The 14,485-nt window shown below is 56.2% G+C and overlaps 1 protein-coding gene across 1 annotated transcript; it reads right to left on the bottom strand.

The window, feature by feature from the left end:
• Positions 1-205: 205 nt before the first annotated feature.
• Positions 206-14,159, bottom strand: sbno1 (strawberry notch homolog 1). Its single transcript, XM_080515768.1, has 20 exons — positions 14,009-14,159; positions 12,996-13,178; positions 12,540-12,637; positions 12,275-12,423; positions 11,350-11,550; positions 9,608-9,775; positions 9,366-9,535; positions 7,926-8,057; positions 7,311-7,446; positions 6,222-6,334; positions 6,059-6,130; positions 5,780-5,879; positions 5,554-5,628; positions 5,310-5,456; positions 5,116-5,210; positions 3,984-4,070; positions 2,542-2,679; positions 2,377-2,453; positions 2,100-2,293; positions 206-1,044 (listed from the first exon to the last, which is right to left on the bottom strand). Exons 1-20 carry the CDS (start codon positions 14,147-14,149, stop codon positions 902-904), a joined length of 2,619 nt encoding a protein of 872 aa, XP_080371894.1. The 5' UTR covers positions 14,150-14,159; the 3' UTR covers positions 206-901.
• Positions 14,160-14,485: the final 326 nt, after the last annotated feature.

Here is a 14,485-nt window from a genome sequence, read left to right as displayed (position 1 = left end):
CAGGACCGGGTCTGGGGCCCTCTGGGGTTCTGGTTCCCACCCAGGACCGGGTCTGGGGCCCCCAGGAGTTCTGGTTCCCACCCAGGACCGGGTCTGGGGCCCTCTGGGGTTCTGGTTCCCACCCAGGAATTTCACGTTCACATTTTAGAAACGGTGTTTGTACAGAAACAGTGAAATATATATTTAATATATTATATATAAAATTATAGTTTTAGTGCTGAAATTTATTGTTAAAACCACAAAATGACAAAATCCCGTTTTACAGCTGCAACACAAGGAAATAATAAAGGATTTCAGAAGAAGCGTTGATTGGTTGTGACGGAGGAAGAGTTACAGTCGTTTCGTCTCCGAGCCTCAACAACTTTCATTTAAATTCTCAATCTGAAACGTCTTTAAAGGCTTTTTTCCCCCCAAATCCTCACAAACGTGCCGACAAATAAACCTGGAGGTGAACCAGAAGCAGTGCAGTACCAGTTGCTACCAGCGGGCGGAGCGCCGGGTCAGCAGAGGGGCTGGCGGCTCGCCGCCGCCCCCCGGTGGTGAGGAGGAGGAGGTCAGTCAGGGAGAGCAACGCCTCGTTCTAGTGGTTTTTATTATCGGCGTCCAGAGCCAACAAACAAACAAACAAACAAACGAAACAACAAAGGAAACAACAAAAGGGAAAAACAAAGCGTCTGCCGACACCCGCACCCCGGACCGAAGCTCCGCCCCCTGAATGTCAGAGGAGGAAACGCCGCCGTCGCGTCTCGAGGTGAAACTCTGAGGGTTTTAAAAACAGACGGAACAAAAAGAAACGACTTTTTTCTTCTGTACAAGCTCTGCTTTACATCCGACAGCCAGGGCGCCCCCCCCCTCCCCCCCCACCCCCCCGGGTGGTGCAGGTGGAGGCGCCTCGCTGCCACTATGTGAAGGCGGCGTGGCTCAGACTCTGAGGGTGGAGCTGCTGACGCTTCTGCTGCTCCTGAACCGCCAACTGCTGACTCTGGTCTGACGTGGACAACTTGTTGATCAGGGGGGAGACACAGTTCGCTGGAATGATGAGGCCTGGGGGGGGGGGGGGGGGGGAGGGGGAGAGGAAGAGGTGGGGGGGGGGAGGAGGAGGAGGGGGGAGGAGGAAGAAGAGCATCATTACCATCGATCTCCATGAAGAAAACAAACTGTTGTTCCAGTCAAACTATGAAGTCGTCAGAATCAAATAACTTTATTAACAGTGTTGGAGGACGACGGCAGCAGACGGAGGATCAGGTGGGGACGGGACGGGGACAGGGACATGACAGGATGTGGACAGGGCGGGGATGGGGATGGAGATGGGGACGGGGACAGGGCGAGGACAGGACAGGACGGGGAGGGGGACGTGACAGGGACGGGGACAGGACAGGGACGGGGGTAGGGCAGGACAGGACAGAGACGGGGATAGGGACAGGACAGGGACGGGGATAGGGCAGGACAGGGACGGGGTAGGGACAGGACAGGGACGGGGATAGGGACAGGACAGAGACGGGGACAGGGATAGGGACAGGACAGGGATGGGGATAGGACAGGACAGGACAGGACGGGGATAGGGACAGGACAGGGACGGGGATAGGGGCAGGACAGGGACAGGGGTAGGGACAGGACAGGGATGGGGATAGGGGCAGGACAGGGACAGGACAGGGACGGGGATAGGGACAGGACAGGGACGGGGGTAGGGACAGGACAGGGACGGGGATAGGGGCAGGACAGGGACGGGGGTAGGGACAGGACAGGGACAGGACAGGGACGGGGATAGGGACAGGACAGAGACGGGGACAGGGACAGGGATAGGGACAGGACAGAGACGGGGACAGGGATAGGGACAGGACAGGGACGGGGACAGGACAGGGACGGGGATAGGGCAGGACAGGGATGGGGGTAGGGACAGGACAGGGACGGGACGGGGATAGGGACAGGACAGAGACGGGGACAGGGACAGGGACAGGACAGGGACGGGGACAGGACAGGGACGGGGACAGGACGGGGATAGGACAGGGACAGGACATGTACAGGACAGGGACAGGTCTTTGTCTTAAACACTGAACAGGACCTGGTCCGTCTGGTAACCGGAGACGAGGACGACTCACCGACGATCCTCTGTCCGTCCTCCGTCCTCAGGCGGACGATCTGCACCTTGACGTTGGTCCCGCTGACGGGGGTCAGGACTTCCTCCAGCTCGTTCCACACGCTGAGCACCGAGCCACACAGGACGTAGTACGTCCTGCAGCGCAGCCCTACCTCACACTGCAGCCCCACCGACGCCTTCTTACAGTTCCCCCGCCTGGAGGGGGGGGAGGGGGAGGGGGGGACATGAGGACTGCAGCCAGAGGACAGGGTGGATGAAGGTGGAGGTTCCAGACCTACCAGTAGGCGTGGGAGCAGATCTTAGCAGACAACTTGTGCTGGTCCGTCCAGTGCTGCTTGGCGTCTTCAGACAAAACCTGCAACACACGACAAGGTGAGCCTCCGTCCTAGGCCCCGCCCACCGGGAGGCCCCGCCCACCAGGGGGCTCCTCCCCTCCCCCTCACCTTCTTGAACTTCTTCTTCAGGTCAGCGTACGTCTCCAGCTTGAGCTGCCGGCCGGTGTTCGGTCTGTAGACCAGGAACAGCCTCTTCTTGGTGTTCACCTCCTTCACCAGGATGGACGTCTTCTTGTTGTTCCTCATCTGGGGAGGGGGGGAGGGGGGGAGGGAGGGAGGGGGGGAGGGGGGGAGGGACACTTCAATCTTCAGAAGAAGGTTCCGTTCAAAGCTCTGCAGGTCAGAGCTTCTAAAACTGGTTCATGTTTCACCCGTTCATATGTGATGGAGCCTCGGGGGGCGTCCCAATAGTCCCTCCTGTCTCCTCTCCTTAACCCCCTGGATGAGGTCACAGGGTTAAGGAAAGGTGCTAGGAGGCTTCCTAAAGCTGGTCTCCTTTGGTAAAGGAAGCATCAGTGTTTCCTAGGCTAAAGGAGGCATCAGTGTTTCCTAGGCTAAAGGAGGCATCAGTGTTTCCTAGGCTAAAGGAGGCATCAGTGTTTCCTAGGCTAAAGGAGGCATCAGTGTTTCCTAGGCTAAAGGAGGCATCAGTGTTTCCTAGGCTAAAGGAGGCATCAGTGTTTCCTAGGCTAAAGGAGGCATCAGCGTTTCCTAGGCTAAAGGAGGCATCAGCGTTTCCTAGGCTAAAGGAGGCATCAGCGTTTCCTAGGCTAAAGGAGGCTCTAAAGGAAGCATCTGTGTTTCCTAGGCTAAAGGAGGCATCAGTGTTTCCTAGGCTAAAGGAGGCTCTAAAGGAGGCATCAGTGTTTCCTAGGCTACAGGAGGCTCTAAAGGAAGCATCTGTGTTTCCTAGGCTACAGGAGGCTCTAAAGGAAGCATCTGTGTTTCCTAGGCTAAAGGAGGCATCAGTGTTTCCTAGGCTAAAGGAGGCTCTAAAGGAGGCATCAGTGTTTCCTAGGCTACAGGAAGCATCAGTGTTTCCTAGGCTAAAGGAGGCATCAGTGTTTCCTAGGCTAAAGGAGGCTCTAAAGGAAGCATCTGTGTTTCCTAGGCTAAAGGAGGCATCAGTGTTTCCTAGGCTAAAGGAGGCTCTAAAGGAAGCATCTGTGTTTCCTAGGCTAAAGGAAGCATCTGTGTTTCCTAGGCTAAAGGAAGCATCAGTGTTTCCTAGGCTAAAGGAGGCTCTAAAGGAGGCATCAGTGTTTCCTAGGCTACAGGAAGCATCAGTGTTTCCTAGGCTAAAGGAGGCATCAGTGTTTCCTAGGCTAAAGGAGGCATCAGTGTTTCCTAGGCTAAAGGAAGCTCTAAAGGAAGCATTAAGCCTCCTTTCCTCATCACTTCAACACTTCTGAGGTTAAGGAGAAGTGGATAGGAAAGGAGATGGGAGGGACTACTGGGACACACCCAAAGTGTTTTCAAAAAGTTGCACCATGGCAGTGGTTGTCCAGTGAAGGACGTCTGTCCACAAAGAGACGCTCTAAACGTCCTACCTGAACATAGAAGCCGTCGTCTGGACCGTTCTGATCCGCCCACGCATGAGTGGCGTCCTCCCAGGACATCCCCCGCTCCACACTCACCTGGGACAGGAGGGGACATGGGACATGAGGACGTGAGGACGTGGTGATGAGACATGAGGACGTGAGGATGGGACATGAGAACATGAGGATGAGACATGAGGACATGAACAGACATGAGGATGTGGAGATGAGACATGAGGACCAGACATGAAGAGACATGAGGACATACGGATGAGACACAAGGACATGAACATGAGGACATACGGATGAGACACAAGGACATGAACATGAGGACATACAGATGAGACACGAGGACATACAGATGAGACATGAGGACACGAGGACATACAGATGAGACATGAGGTCACGAGGACATACAGATGAGACACGATGACATGAAGATGAGGACATACAGATGAGACACGAGGACATGAGGACATACAGATGAGACACAAGGACATACAGATGAGACACGATGACATGAAGATGAGGACATACAGATGAGACACGAGGACATGAAGATGAGGACATACAGATGAGACATGAGGACATACAGATGAGACACGAGGACATGAAGATGAGGACATACAGATGAGATACGAGGACATACAGATGAGACATGAGGACATACAGATGAGACACGAGGTCACACAGATGAGACACGATGACGTGAAGATGAGGACATACAGATGAGACACGAGGACATACAGATGAGACATGAGGACACGAGGACATACAGATGAGACACGAGGACATGAGGACATACAGATGAGACACGAGGACATGAGGACATACAGATGAGACACAAGGACATACAGATGAGACACGAGGACATGAAGATGAGGACATACAGATGAGACACGAGGACATACAGATGAGACACGAGGACATGAAGATGAGGACATACAGATGAGACATGAGGACATACAGATGAGACACGAGGACATGAAGATGAGGACATACAGATGAGACACGAGGACATACAGATGAGACATGAGGACATACAGATGAGACACGAGGACATGAAGATGAGACATGAGGACAGGAGGACATACAGATGAGACAGGAGGACATAGAGATGAGACATGAGGACATGAGGACTCACAGTGAAGAGCTCCACGTGTCCAGACGTAGTGTATCCCGGCGTGAGGAACTTCCTGCAGTCCACCTTCTTCACCTTCTCGTCTCCGGAGCCGAGGTCTGCGGGGACACAAGCCGGGGACAAAGACGGGGGTCTTCAGACGAGCTCCTACCGACCCGGGAGGGACCGTGACCGTGGGACGCGTTCCCGCCCATTACCCAGAATGCCCATGTCGTAGCGGCCGTTCTTCTTGGCCTCCTGGATGACGGCGGCCAGCGTGTCGGAGAAGTACTGGAACAAGGCGTTCTGCTGCTGGACCGCCATGCCCAGGATCCGGTTCAGGAACTTCCCCATGTTGTTGTAGTCTGGAGGACGAGAGGGACGGGAGGGACGGGACGAGACGGGGCGTCACACACCCACGTAACAAGAGCCACCGTAACACCCGTCCTCCTCCAGCCTCACCTTTGTCCAGCATGAGGGCCCCAGAGCGGTCCTCCACGTTGATCAGGCCCACGCCTATCAAGCCCCCCTGGATCTCTGCACCGGAACAACGGAACCACAATGAAGAACCGGAGAACCAGGCGGAGGACAAGGAACGACAGACGAGAACAAGCTCTGGACGAATCAACACGGAAGAGGGATCCGTGGAGGTGGGAGGGGGACATGAAAGGGGGGGGCGGGGTCACACCTTTGAAGAAATCTCCTTTGAAGTCTGCGGGCGGCGAGACCAGCGGCGAGTCCAGCTTGACGATGGACTTCATGACGATCTCCAGGGCGTTCCTGCCGTACTGCACAACAGACACACGCCGTCAGTCGCTGACCCGGACCGGCCCGGACCGGCCTGGACCGGACCTGCAGGGTCCTCCTGCAGGTCTGCCCTGGACCGGTCCGGACCGGCCTGGACCGGACCTGCAGGGTCCTCCTGCAGGTCTGCCCCGGACCGGACCTGCAGGGTCCTCCTGCTCACCTTATTGTCGAAGTTGAACCTGCTGAGGTCGCGGGTCTCCGTCGCCCGTCTGTCCCCGTGAGTCAGCGCCCCCTGTTGGCACCAAACCACAAGGAGTCAGAAAAGTGTGTCCCGAGGACGTCGCTGGACCGGGACCACCGGGAGGACCGCGTCCCGCTCTCACCAGGCTCTCCAGTCTTTTGGCGACGATGGAGGCGAACCTCTGCTCCCCGGCCAGCTCCGAGATGAGGAAGACGTACTCCGGGGCCGTGACCTGGTTGGACCGGTGAGTCCTCCCTGAGGGACGGGGACAGGACAGTCAGAAGGACCTCTACTTGTAGAGCTGGGCGAGTCGAGACACTGGGTAAGCTTCAGTTACTCTCTAGGTCTTTACTTAGAGGACTGAGACAGATGGGGACATACTGGGACAGACAGGGACAGACGGGGACATACTGGGACAGACGGGGACAAGGACGGTTTCCTGAACTAGACGCCTCGACAAACGGCCCAAAACAACCCAGACGAATAACGACGACGCCTTTGTGATTGTGTGCAGCTGTGCATCAAGGGTTCCTCCTCATTGGACAGTCCGGGACCCGGGTCACTGTGAGGGGGCGGAGCCAAGAAGGTTCACCCCGTCATTTGATTGGGCGTCGTTCACACTGAACACCAGCACCAGACACCAGACCAGGAAGTCCCGCCCCCTTCCGCTCTGGTGGCTAGGCTAGTTAGCTCATGGCTAATGTGTAGCCACAAACAGCAGCGATATGAAGTCTTCAGACCGGCTTGTGTTCTACCTGTTAGAACTCTACCTGTTAGCGCTCTACCTGTTAGCGCTCTACTGTTAGCGCTCTACCTGTTAGAACTCTACCTGTTAGCGCTCTACCTGTTAGCGCTCTACTGTTAGCGCTCTACTGTTAGCGCTCTACTGTTAGCGCTCTACCTGTTAGCGCTCTACATAGAGCCATATATAAAGTATATAGATATAAAGTCTTCAGACCAGATATCAAAGAGTCTTCCTCTCTCCTCCTCGCCTTCCCGAGAGACACTCTCAATCTTTTTCTTTGTTAGCGCTCTACCCGTTAGCGCTCTACCCGTTAGCGCTCTACGTCACGTCCTCTACCCGCCACAAAGCAAACCGAGCCCCGGCCCTCGGGTGTTGGACGGGGTCCCGAGGGGACCAGGTGGTTGGACGGGGTCCCGAGGGGACCAGGGTGTCTGACGGGGTCCCGAGGGGACCAGGGGGTTGTACTGTTGCGGCCGCCACACTGACCGAACTGCTGTATGGCCCGGTCGGCGCTCCAGGGCAGCTCCAGGGTCATGTGGACCCTCCGGCGCTGGTTCTTCACCCGCCGGTCGGCCTGCAGGGAGATCCCCGAGCTGGCCGCTTCAGAGATGATGGCGATGTTCTGGGGGGGGGGGGGGGGGGGGGGGGACACGAGGTACCGTTACCATGACGACAGGAACCCAGACACCAAACGGTCCCATTTAACCACAACAGTGACGACTAACGGCTCCTGCTCGTTTCCACTTCACTTCATTATTATTAGTGCCTTCAAAATTAAAGCCTGAATTCAGTTGAAAAACTTAATTCATTAGACGTAACGTCATTCATGTCGTTTTATTTTGTTCCTCCCGTGACTCCGGAGCAGAACGACAGCCAGTGGAACAAGATCAAAGGAGAAAGTTTCACTTTGAAAGTTTCCTGACGGCCGGTTGAGAAAGTAAAAGTCATTAGTTTTACTTTGAAAAGCTGAATTTAACAACCGGAGCAGTAATTCTGAAGCTAAACAGCCATGTTGTGTGTGTGTGTGTGTGTGTGTGTGTGTGTGTGTGTGTGTGTGTGTGTGTGTGTGTGTGTGTGTGTGTGTGTGTGTGTGTGAGAGACCTTCTCTCCGTCCATGAAGCGCTGCTTCTCCGTCAGGTTGAGGATCTCCACCGGGACGTCCAGCTCTGAGCGAGACTCGTAGGTGATGCTGCCGTCGTCGTTGCTCACCACACGACCTTTACGGCCCGTCATCTGGGACAGGAAGTGGAGACAGCGAGGGTCAGGGGACAGAGAGGACGACTGAGGACAACTGAGAGGACAGAGGGCGACTGAGAGGACGACTGAGAGGACAGAGGACGACAGAGAGGACGACGACTGAGGGGACGACTGAGGGGACAGAGGGCGACTGAGAGGACGACTGAGAGGACAACTGAGAGGACAGCTGAGAGGACAGCTCTCAGGATGACTGAGGGGACGACTGAGAGGACGACAGAGAGGACGACTGAGAGGACTGAGGGCGACTCAGAGGACGACAGAGAGGACGACAGAGAGGACGACTGAGAGGACGACAGAGAGGACGACTGAGAGGACAGAGGACGACTGAGAGGACAGAGGACGACAGAGAGGACGACAGAGAGGACGACGACTGAGGGGACGACTGAGAGGACAGAGGGCGACTGAGAGGACAACAGAGAGGACGACTGAGAGGACAGAGGACAGAGAGGACGACTGAGAGGACAGAGGGCGACTGAGAGGACAACAGAGAGGACGACTGAGAGGACAGAGGACAGAGAGGACGACTGAGAGGACAGAGGACGACAGAGAGGACGACTGAGAGGACAGAGGGCGACTGAGAGGACGACTGAGGACGACGACTGAGGACGACGACTGAGGACGACGACTGAGGACGACGACTGAGAGGACCACTGAGGGGACAACTGAGAGGACGACTGAGGGGACGACTGAGGGGACAACTGTGAGGACAGCTGAGGGGACAACTGAGAGGACGACTGAGGGGACGACTGAGAGGACGACTGAGGGGACGACTGAGGGGACGACTGAGGGGACAACTGAGAGGACAACTGAGAGGACAACTGAGGACGACTGAGGGGACGACTGTGGGGACGACTGAGAGGACAACTGAGAGGACAACTGAGGGGACAACTGAGGGGACAACTGAGGATGACAGAGGACAACTGAGGGGACGGCCGAGGGGACGACTGAGAGGATGACTGAGAGGACAACTGAGAGGACAGCTGAGGACGACTGAGGGGACGACTGAGGGGACGACTGAGAGGACAACTGAGGGGACAACTGAGGATGACAGAGGACAACTGAGGGGATGGCCGAGGGGACGACTGAGGGGACGACTGAGGACAACTGAAGGGACGACTGAGGACAACTGAAGGGACGACTGAGGACGACCTGCTGCAGAGACACATGACGTCACATGACCTCAGTCTTCACATTCCAAGAGTGAATTTGCTGGCATTTCTTGTGCCAGTTAAAGCCAGAAGCCTGGGGGGGGGGGGGGGGGGGGGGGGGGGGAGTGTCCGTTACCTCGGCGACGTTCTCCGGCCCCCCCAGCTCGTCGATGAGCTCGTCCAGCGTGTTGGGGGGCAGGTTCTCCGCCAGGTCCTCCAGCTGGTCCAGCAGGTCCCTCTTCATCTTCTGGGCCAGCTCCACGGCGTCCTCACTGGTCAGGCAGCTGTCCTGGGCCTCTGCTTTCACTGGGGGGGGGGGGAGGGGTCAGTACCCCCCCACACAGGTAACACAGGGTCAGGGTGGGGGGGGGGGCTCACCTGGGGCAGGTGTGCTGGGGGTCTGGACCGGGGCGGTGAAGGCCGGCCTGGTGGAGCCCAGTCCAGAGGCTAACAAGGCACTTTGGATGGAGTCGGGGTCGATGCTCCGCCTCCTCTTCTTCTTCTTCTCCTTCCCTTTCTTTGGTTCCTTCCTGATCAGCCACGGGTCTGAAAACACAACTGATCAATCAGTGGAGGACGAGCTCCTCCCACTTCCTGCTGGCGGCAGAACCGACAATATAAAGAATCACGTTTTTAAGGAAAGCATGGAAACGTCGTGGGAACGTCATGGGGAACGTCGTGAGAACGTCAGGGAAATGTCATGGAAACGTCGTGGAAACGTCGTGGCAACGTCGTGGGAACGTCGTGGCAACGTCGTGGGAACGTCAGGGGAACGTCGTGGGAACGTCAGGGGAACGTCATGGAAACGTCATGGAAACGTCATGGAAACGTCGTGGGAACGTCGTGGGAACGTCAGGGAAACATCGTGGGAACGTCATGGAAACGTCGTGGGAACGTCATGGAAACGTCATGGAAACGTCGTGGAAACGTCGTGGAAACGTCGTGGAAACGTCGTGGAAACGTCGTGGAAACGTCGTGGAAACGTCGTGGAAACGTCGTGGAAACGTCGTGGAAACGTCGTGGAAACGTCATGGAAACGTCAGGGAAACATCAGGGAAACATCAGGGAAACATGGGAAACATCGTGGGAACGTCGTGGAATCGTCGTGGGAACATCAGGGAAACGTCGTGGAAACGTCAGGGGAACGTCGTGGAATCGTCGTGGAATCGTCGTGGGAACATCAGGGAAACATCAGGGAATCGTCGTGGGAACATCAGGGAAACATCATGGGAACGTCGTGGAATCGTCGTGGGAACATCAGGGAAACATCAGGGAATCGTCGTGGGAACATCAGGGAAACATCGTGGGAACGTCGTGGAATCGTCGTGGGAACATCAGGGAAACATCAGGGAATCGTCGTGGGAACATCAGGGAAACATCATGGGAACGTCGTGGAATCGTCGTGGAATCGTCGTGGGAACATCAGGGAAACATCAGGGAATCGTCGTGGGAACATCAGGGAAACATCGTGGGAACGTCGTGGAATCGTCGTGGAATCGTCGTGGGAACATCAGGGAAACATCAGGGAATCGTCGTGGGAACATCAGGGAAACATCATGGGAACGTCGTGGAATCGTCGTGGGAACATCAGGGAAACATCAGGGAATCGTCGTGGGAACATCAGGGAAACATCGTGGGAACGTCGTGGAATCGTCGTGGGAACATCAGGGAAACATCAGGGAATCGTCGTGGGAACATCAGGGAAACATCATGGGAACGTCGTGGAATCGTCGTGGAATCGTCGTGGGAACATCAGGGAATCGTCGTGGGAACATCAGGGAAACATCGTGGGAACGTCGTGGAATCGTCGTGGAATCGTCGTGGGAACATCAGGGAAACATCGTGGGAACGTCGTGGAATCGTCGTGGGAACATCAGGGAAACATCAGGGAAACGTCGTGGGAACATCAGGGAAACATCATGGGAACGTCGTGGGAACATCATGGGAACGTCAGGGGAACATCAGGGAAATGTCATGGAAACGTCACAGCAGCTCCTCTCTGGCGCCCCCCGGGGGGCGGAGTCACAGCAGCTCCTCTCTGGCGCCCCCCGGGGGGGCAGAGTCACAGCAGCTCCTCTCTGGCGCCCCCCGGGGGGCGGAGTCACAGCACACTGACTCACCGTCCTCGTCGTCGTCGTCCGACTCGTCCCTGAAGGGGTTAAAGTCGTCGTCCTCGTCGGCGGAGCTGACGGACTTGAAGCTGTCGTCACTGTCCAGGTCCTTCTCCGACTCCTCTGATTGGCTCTCCTCAGAGCTGCTCCCTGATAGGCCGCCGTGCCGCCGGGCCTTCTTCTTCTGCTGCTGCTTCTTGGCCTCCGGAGCTGCACACACCGTCACTCCGTTACTCCATCACGTCACACCGTCACCACCATACCGTTACTCCATCACGTCACACCGTCACCACCACACCGTTACTCCATCACGTCACACCGTCACCACCACACCGTTACTCCATCACGTCACACCGTCACACCATCACCACCACACCGTCACGTCACACCGTTACTCCATCACGTCGCACCGTCACCACACCGTCACGTCACACCGTCACCACCACACCGTTACTCCATCACGTCACACCATCACGTCACACCGTCACCACCACACCGTCACGTCACACCGTCACCACCACACCGTTACTCCATCACGTCACACCGTCACACCATCACGTCACACCGTCACCACCACACCGTCACGTCACACCGTTACTCCATCACGTCACACCGTCACACCATCACCACCACACCGTCCCGTCACACCGTTACTCCATCACGTCGCACCGTCACCACCACACTGTCACGTCACACCGTCACCACCACACCGTTACTCCATCACGTCACACCGTCACCACCACACCGTTACTCCATCACGTCACACCGTCACCACCACACTGTCACGTCACACCGTCACCACCACACCGTCACACCATCACGTCACACCGTCACACCGTCACGTCACACCGTTACTCCATCACGTCACACCGTCACCCCATCCCTCCCCCCCAGTCTCAGCTCCCCCCCCCCCCCCCCTCCCTCCTCCACCCACCTTTCCTCTTCTTGCCCTTCATCTCTCTCTGCGCCTCCTCACTAGGAGACGGCGTCTTCTTGGCTGACAGGTCGATTCCCAGCAGGCTGTAGAGCTTCTGTCTGTCGGGGGCGGGGAAGTGCTTCTCTATGAGGGACTGCAGCACCCCCCTGCAACACACACACACACACCAGTTACCACACACACACACACACACACACACACACACACACACACACACACACACACAGTGTGTCCAGACAGCGAGGACGAGGTTCAGCTTTACTTTGCCGTGGAGACGAAGTCGTTGAGTTCTCCTCCTCCTTCCTCCAGAGCCTCCAGAGTCCGAGCCTCACCGGTGGACTGCAGGCCGATGACCACACACTGGGGGGGGGGGGGGGGGCGCACACACACACACACTGCTCTGAAGGTACAAACTGCTTTACTCAAGACTTTAATTAAAATAGATTTAAAGGAAACAAACTTTAGTCCTTTCTATTTATATCTTCCATCTTGTTTTGGAATCTTTGTTTGTTTTTTTTAATCACAATTGTGTTTTAATTGTATTTAGTCTTGATATTTTTGCATTATGATTTAAATCCATTTATGTCTGTAGTTTGTTTCACTTTAATATTGACGACTGTCAGGAGAAAGTAAAAGAATGTCATTTTTAACGTTAATCTGATGTAAGAACAGTGTTGCACTGCCGGACCCTGCAGGGTGGAGACGGGTGGAGCCTCACCTTGCCGTTCTGCACCTCCTCCCGGGCCAGCTGCACCACCCGCCGCACCTTGGAGGCGATGCAGAGGTACTTGAAGAACCTCTGGTGGGCCGACCAGAACTGCCCCCACATGGACTTCTTCATACGCTGCTCCGCCTCCATCAGGCCGGCCGCCTGCTGGAACTTCTCCCGGGCACTGACCCACTGCGGGGGGGGGGGGGGGGGGGGGGGGGAGAGGGTGAGTGAGTGTGAGAGAGGGAGTGTGAGTGTGTGTGTGAGTGAGAGAGAGTGTGTGCGTGTGTGTGAGTGTGAGAGTGTGTGTGAGAGTGTGTGTGAGAGTGTGTGTGTGAGTGAGAGAGAGTGTGTGTGTGAGTGTGTGTGTGTGTGCGAGATTGTGTGCGTGTGTGTGTGTGTGTGCGAGAGTGTGTGTGTGCGTGTGTGTGTGTGTGTGCGAGAGTGTGTGTGTGCGTGAGAGTGTGTGTGTGCGTGTGTGTGTGTGTGCGTGAGCGAGTGAGAGTGTGTGCGTGCGTGTGCGCGTGCATGCGTGTGTGTGCGTGTGTGAGTGTGTGTGTGAGCGAGTGTGTGTGTGTGTGTGTGTGCGTGTGTGCGTGTGTGAGCGTGTGCGAGTGTGAGTGTGTGCGTGTGTGAGTGTGAGCGAGTGTGAGTGTGTGTGTGTGAGACTGACTGAGAGTGAGTGAGTGTGTGCGTGAGTGTGTGTGTGTGTGTGTGAGACTGACTGAGAGTGAGTGAGTGTGTGAGTGTGTGCGTGTGCGTGTGAGTGTGTGACTGTGAGTGTGTGTGTGTGTGCGTGTGTGTGTGAGCGAGTGTGTGTGTGAGCGAGTGTGTGTGTGAGCGAGTGTGTGAGCGTGAGCGAGTGCGAGTGTGTGTGTGAGCGAGTGTGTGAGCGTGCGCGAGTGCGAGTGTGTGAGCGTGCGCGAGTGCGAGGTGTAGTGAGCGTGCGCGAGTGCGAGCGCGTGTGCGTGTGCGTGCGCGAGCGCGCGTGAGTGAGTGTGTGTGTGTGTGTGTGAGCTCACCAGCCTCACTGACTTGTTGTACATGCCGATGTACTTCAGGCTCAGAGGAACCTCCTCGATCTTGAAAGTGACGCCGGTGAAGCTCAGCTGCCGGGCGATGTACATCCCCCGCAGCTTCATGTCCATCGCCACGATCTCCATGGCACCCACACCTCTGAGGGGGGGGGGGGGGGGGGGGGGGGGGGGTGGAGAGGGGGGGGGGGACAATCAATGCTCAACCTTCTTTCTCTTCATTTCTTCTGCAGAACCTGGAATGTTTCATCTCTTCTCTACATTTCTGACTCTGTGGAAACTTGATCTACTTTATTGTCTTCAAGGATCATTGAGCTGAAGGAAGGAGGGAGGAGGAGGAGGGGAAGGAGGGAGGAGGAGGAGGAGAAGGGAAGGAGGAGGAGGAGGAGAAGGAGGGAGGAGGAGGAGGAGAAAGAAGGGAAGAGGATGAGGAGAAGGGAAGAGGAGGAGGAGGAGAAAGAAGAG

The sequence above is a fragment of the Blennius ocellaris genome (assembly GCF_963422515.1).
Source record: "Blennius ocellaris genome assembly, chromosome: 20".
NCBI classification, from domain to species: domain Eukaryota; kingdom Metazoa; phylum Chordata; class Actinopteri; order Blenniiformes; family Blenniidae; genus Blennius; species Blennius ocellaris.
The sequence above is the reverse complement of the archived record's forward strand: the minus strand, read 5'-3'. Positions and strand labels throughout refer to the sequence as shown.

What these genes read in the sequence shown, in the direction of transcription:
- sbno1 (XM_080515768.1), bottom strand. Translation starts at nt 14,149, where the DNA reads ATGGAGATCGTGGCGATGGACATGAAGCTGCGGGGGATGTACATCGCC. An exon ending in GCTTCATGGACGGAGAGAAG is followed by an intron (nt 7,447 to 7,925) that starts GTCTCTCACACA and finishes CCCCCCCCCCAG; the next exon opens with AACATCGCCATCATCTCTGA. An exon ending in GGCCCTCATGCTGGACAAAG is followed by an intron (nt 5,457 to 5,553) that starts GTGAGGCTGGAG and finishes CTCGTCCTCCAG; the next exon opens with ACTACAACAACATGGGGAAG.